The sequence below is a fragment of the Perognathus longimembris genome, chromosome 2, assembly GCF_023159225.1.
Source record: "Perognathus longimembris pacificus isolate PPM17 chromosome 2, ASM2315922v1, whole genome shotgun sequence".
In the NCBI taxonomy this organism is placed as follows: Eukaryota; Metazoa; Chordata; class Mammalia; order Rodentia; family Heteromyidae; genus Perognathus; species Perognathus longimembris.
Genome location: NC_063162.1, coordinates 47,475,837 through 47,481,416, shown reverse-complemented (window position 1 = coordinate 47,481,416; position 5,580 = coordinate 47,475,837). Strand labels below are relative to the sequence as shown.

The following is a 5,580-nucleotide window of genomic DNA, read 5'->3' as shown; positions in this document are numbered from 1 at the left end:
ACCTAACTGTTACTAGGCTGGCAGGCAGTCCTGGAAGGGCTAAGGGGCTAAGAACACACAGGTGGATCTCAGAGTCTGATGAAAACCCGACCTTCACTCCCAACATTCAATTCCCTCCTCCTCCTTTTCATTTCATGGCACATATGAGACCCAACTGTTTTAACAAACATGTTTATTAGAAAAGTAAAAAATATTGCATAGGACTTAATACTTGAACATCAAGTGTATTCATGAACAGTGAATATCTTCATGTAAACAGTTCTAGATGGAAGACCCAGGTGGCATTCCTGTGGAGAAGGGGGTCCAGCCCCCAAGCCCCACTCAGCCCCATCCCCTCATAGCTCCTCTCCCAATCCATGGCAGGGGATGATGGGTTGGACGCAGCTCCTAGGTGCTATTTTTTTTCTTCAAGTGTGGTGCTATTTTTTTTCTTCAAGTGTCAAAGATCGTAAGTGATCCCAACACCCACCCCTTCCTAACTCTTACATTCATGCGCCTGTAAGATCGCTGCCTACAACAGGTCAGTAGTGAAGCTCCCGTCCCCCAAACAGAAGATACAAAACAACCAACACACTTGGTCCCTTCAGACCATGAGATACACAAACCACCTGGGCCACCCTCCCAGCCTCCTGGTGGCTACCAGGAGCACACACCCCTTGCAGAGGCCAGCGCAGCCCAGCTGCCCTCCCTGCTCAGTTACGCCACTGTTGTAACTATCAGTAATAACAAAAAAAAAAATGATAAGGTACATGCTACATATACATCCAGCCAGAAGCTCCGGTGGCTCCAAAGCCTTTGTTTCATGCTACAGTACTAAGGGCATGTGCCCCAAACAGGGAGCCACCTGCAACCCAACCCAGCGCCAACTTCCTCGGAAACACTGTTCCCTGATCTCGATCCCAACTATCTCAACCTCGGCCCTTCAGGCGGCTGTTGTCAGTTTTCTAACACAGGCATCAGTCCCTCAAGTCCTGGCCTGCTGGTCTCCACCCACCCCAAAAGTTCCCTTCTCGGTGCCACGGGGGCAAGTGCGGCCCCCTGGGGCTGAAGTTCAACACTCCTCAATGAGTAGCTGCTCCGAGCTGTACAGCTTCTTCTTGATGACTCGGAAGCCGGTGCTCAGCGTGAGGGACTGGCTGAAGCCAGGGACGAAGGGAGAGTTGGCAGAGAACAGCCCCTGGATCTTGGGCCAGAGGCGAGAGTCCAGGCGCAGCACGAGGGTCAGCTGGAAGGTGGGTACCAGGCTGGGGTCGAGGGCCAGCTGGCCCACGCTGTGGCAGCTCTTGCCCTGCTCCACGCAGACGTCCAGCAGCGCCCCGCGCAGGCCGCACGGCTCGCTGTACGCCAGGCGCAGGAGCTCCTTGCCCACCTGGCTCACCAGCTGACCGGGCATCAGCAGGCGCGCGGGGCGCCGAGAGCCCAGGCGCGCCTGGGACAGGCTCTCCTGCAGCAGCTGCATGAGGCTGGCACACAGGTGCTCATCCTCGGGGTCGCTGAGCAGCTCGAAGTCGGGCAGGGACTCCCCGTCCAGGTATACGGAGTCTGGAAGGGAGAGCAGAGCACACGTGAGTTACTCCAATGAAGCCGCGCAAGGCGAGGGAGGTGCTGCTTTAATACGGAGGCAGAGCTCCGTCCCCACCGACTCTGTGCCTCAGTTTCCACTCCACAGTCGTACACTCTCCACTACAACTCCACTTCCCGCTCCAGCCCCGGGCAATTGGAGTCCGGCTAAGGTTAAGCAGCCACGGCGGCGGCGGCTTTGACCCCTTTCACCGTGCTGTCAGCGCACCCCCCCCCTCCAGCTCGAAGTCCCCCCTCCCCGCCCCGAGACAGGTCGGGTACCCGCCCACTGCTCACCTTCCTCCAGCCCGAAGCCGCTGTTACTACTGTCCAGAGACTCGCAGTCCGAGCTCTCCAGGCTCGCGCACCGGTCCAGCCCCTCATCTCGGGCCGTCGACCCCCAGGCGGAACGCGGCGGCCGATTTGGGGTGGGAGTTCGGGACGTGGCTGAAGAGGAGGAGGACGACGAAGAGAAGCGGTCCCAAAGGCTAGGCATGGCGAGGTCGGACGCCAGGACGTTGGTTGATGAGCTCAGGGTTGAGGGAGCGCAGAGGCCGCTGAAAGACAAGGAGAGGGACCCCGTCAGTCGGGGGAGGGGGATGCTGGGACCGGACAGCGAGCGCTAGGACCCCGTTGAGCCCGCGCCCAGACGAACACGTACAGAAGAGGACACTCACCAGCGACAGCGCGGTCAGCGAGAAGTGCGAGGACAAGTGAGTCCTGCCGCTCGAATGGGTTCGCGAGCCGGTGCCAACCACCGAGTGCTGCCCGGACCTGTCGCTTCTACCAGGCCGCACCTCCCCCCAAGCGCCGCTGCGATCCCTAGCAGCAGGGACCAGCAACCTATAAGGGCGAGCGCGGCGAGGCCACGCCTCCCTCCACACGGAGGACCAATCGAGACCCGGGAGTGTGGCCCACCCCGGCCAATGAGTTCCCGGCGCACGTTCGCAACGTTCTCTCCTGCCCGGTGACAGCAGCCTGGCCCCGCCCCCGCTGAACCCTAGAACGCTCCCGGCCGAACCCCGAGCCACGGCCACGCCCCCTTTCTGGAAGGGATCCGCGGCGGCTGCAGCTGCCAAGGTCCCTGAGGGCGCTCGCGGCAGGGGAGGATCAAGGAAAGACTTGTTTATTATAGGGTCGCGTTGCTGGGGTGGGGTGGGGGTGAGGATACAGCCCGTGACTTGAGCCCCGGGAAGATACTGAGGGAACTTGAGGGCTGGCAGGCTGGGAAAACAGGGACCCCGGCGTCTGGGAGCCCGGGCACAAGTGGGCGATCGAGTCGGACGCCTGTGAGGCCGCGGCACGGGAGGCGGACGGACGTTAACCTGGCCGGCCCTCGTGCACGAACCCCACGCTCTCCCGGCCTGGGGATATGGGGGTGGGGTCCAAGGACCGGGCAACCGCAGGCTCCGAGGTCCCCGAGCGCCTCGGTCCCACCTGCCAGTCCGCCCACACGGGGGTGGGGCTGGCCTCATGGGGAGCCCCCTCCTTCCTCTCCGTCTCCAACTGTCCCTAAGGAGAGGAATTGGGTAGTGAGTCCTAGCTGTGCTCACAGGCCCGGGCTTCCAGGGCCTGGTCCCAGGGCTGAGAACCAAGACCCAGCAGGCCGACACACTGACCCACCGGCCGGCCCCGGGGACGGACCGCAGCCAGGCCCAGCCAACCCCCCCCCCCCCCCCAGCCCGCTACGCTAAGGTCCGAGAGGCCGGGGCTCCCTCCGGGTCCTAGAGCTCCTTGTCTGTGCTTTGTGTAAAAAGAAAGAAAGGGGGAGGCGGGGAGGAGAGAAAGACCCAGAGTTCGTGCTAGGACCTAGGTCTCCAGAAAAGCCCGTGCGTGCAATGGCTGTCCCAGGTTTCATCATACAGGCGGGGCCACAGGAAACCTAAGCCTGGCAGCGATGCTCCAGGGCCGATAGTGCTTGTCCGGAGCTTTGCACGGACTCGACCTTAAAAGGTTTTATCAGTCTGGGACACACGGACCCTGATGGAAGAGGGAATCAAACTTACATCAGCCACGGACCCAAGAGTCAAACCAGCTCAAACTGGTGAGCCTCAGTGTGCGGTGATACATGACAGTTGCCAGAGAAGTCAGGCCATTGCCAGCTCGTTCTACTTCCTCCCCCACCCCCAGCATACTCCACTTATTACTATTTTTTAATAGAAAGCTCAACCCACAGACCATCCAGGCAGACCAACACTCCAAGCTCTGCCTTTCACTCTTATTTTACAGATGGGAGAGCCATTTATGGGGACACATTTATGAACAACAAAACAACAGACACACCAGGAGACTTGGATTAGGGAACATCTTAAAGACAATTGCTGAATAGCCTGTTGGATGCTGTGGCTTTTAAGGCCTAAGCAATGGCCTTCTCTTCCCTCCTGTAACTTCTGCCACTTGCTGGGAGCTTCAAAGACACCAAATATTGAGACAGTCAATGATGTGCTTGGAGGCTGGAGCAGGTGACATCCTCTTGGAATCATCCTTATGGGTGCAGAGAAAAACAGGGGTCTGAGTGTGAGTTTTCTTGCTGCCCTGAACCAGCTGGAAACTGAGTTGTTTTCTTCTTTCAAAAGAGGGGGGGCTCAAGTGGCAGAGTGCCTCTTTATCAAGTGCAAGGTCCTGAGTTCAAACTCTAGCAACACACACACACACACACACACACACACACACACACACACACACACACACACCGGTATTATACAGGGGTGCTGTTGGCTCCTGTCTGCAATCCTAGCTAGTCAAGAGGCTGAGATCTGAGGATAGTGGTTTAAAGTTAGTCCTGGCAAGGTCTATGAGACTCTTATCTCCAACTAACCACCAAAAAGCTGCAAGTGGTGTGATACGTTTAAACCATAGAGCCTTGAGCAAAAATTCTCAGAGACAACGCCCAGGCCCTGAGTTCAAGCTCAAGTACTGGTATGCATGCACACACACGCATATACACCTGTGTTGGGAATGAACCCCATGCTTCAGGGATGTGAGGTATGGTTCTGCCATGCCTCTGAGATACATCTCCAAGTCTTTCTTTCTCTTCTCTCTCTCTTTTTTTTTTCCTGAGAGAGAAAAAAAATCAGGAAATCATGGAGGACCTAAGAAAATTAGTTATTCACAAAGCAAAAGAACCCAGAGCCAGTTTGGAAGGTCAGTTTATCACTCATCCAGCAAACACCATTTTTTCATTCATTGTCTCTTTCCTTAATGAGACAGTTTCTCTAAAAGGGGAAAGGGCTATTCATCTGCACTGGGTTATTCTATTTCTGTTTAAAAGAAATCCATTAATGTTGTTTCTTTTTTTTTTTAAGTTATGAAGAAAGAAGTGGAGCCTTAAACCCCTAGCATGGTTTCCCAGATTAGAGGGTAAATCCCAGGATAAATTACCTTCTGTTAGGCTGGGGGGTGGTCTCCTGTGCTCCTGTGTGATGGCCCCTGTGATAGAAGAGGACAAGACTCTATCACTATCTGCCAGGAGAATCTTTAGATCTAGAAGGAGGGTCTCTCTCTCTCCCTCCCTCCCTCCCTCCCTACACTTCCTCCCTCCCTCCCTTCCCTTCCTCCCTCCTTTCCTTCTTCCCTTCCTTTTTTCTGTTTATGTGCTTATCCTGAGGCTTGAACTCAGGGCCTGGGCACTGTCACTGAGCTTTTTTGCTCAAAGCTAGTATTCTACTACTTGAGCTACATAGCTCCATTTCTGGCTTTTTTTGGTGGTTCATTGGAGATAAGAGTCTCCTTCCCAAGCTGGCTTTGAACCTCTACCCACAGATATCAGTCTCCTGAGTAGCTAGGATTACAGGTATGAGCTCTTCTTTCCCTCTCTTTCTTTTTCTTCCTTTCCTTCCCTCCCTCACTCCCTTTCTCCTTTCCCTCCTGGTACTCAAAGTTCTCACAGTGCCATTTCCACATATGTATACAATGTATCCTGATCCATCTCTCCCCTTCTATCACTCTCCCTTACCCTACTTCCCCTAGAAGAAAGAGGATTTCTTAACAGCCTCTCTGGGGAGCAGGTGGGAAGGTTTG

General features: G+C 55.6%; 1 protein-coding gene across 1 annotated transcript; it reads right to left on the bottom strand.

The window, feature by feature from the left end:
- Positions 1-408: 408 nt before the first annotated feature.
- Ddit4 (DNA damage inducible transcript 4) lies at positions 409-2,375 on the bottom strand. The gene is made up of 3 exons (XM_048338984.1): positions 2,238-2,375; positions 1,858-2,117; positions 409-1,542 (listed from the first exon to the last, which is right to left on the bottom strand). Exons 2-3 carry the CDS (start codon positions 2,054-2,056, stop codon positions 1,052-1,054), a joined length of 690 nt encoding a protein of 229 aa, XP_048194941.1. The 5' UTR covers positions 2,057-2,117; positions 2,238-2,375; the 3' UTR covers positions 409-1,051.
- Between the last annotated feature and the right edge of the window lie 3,205 nt (positions 2,376-5,580).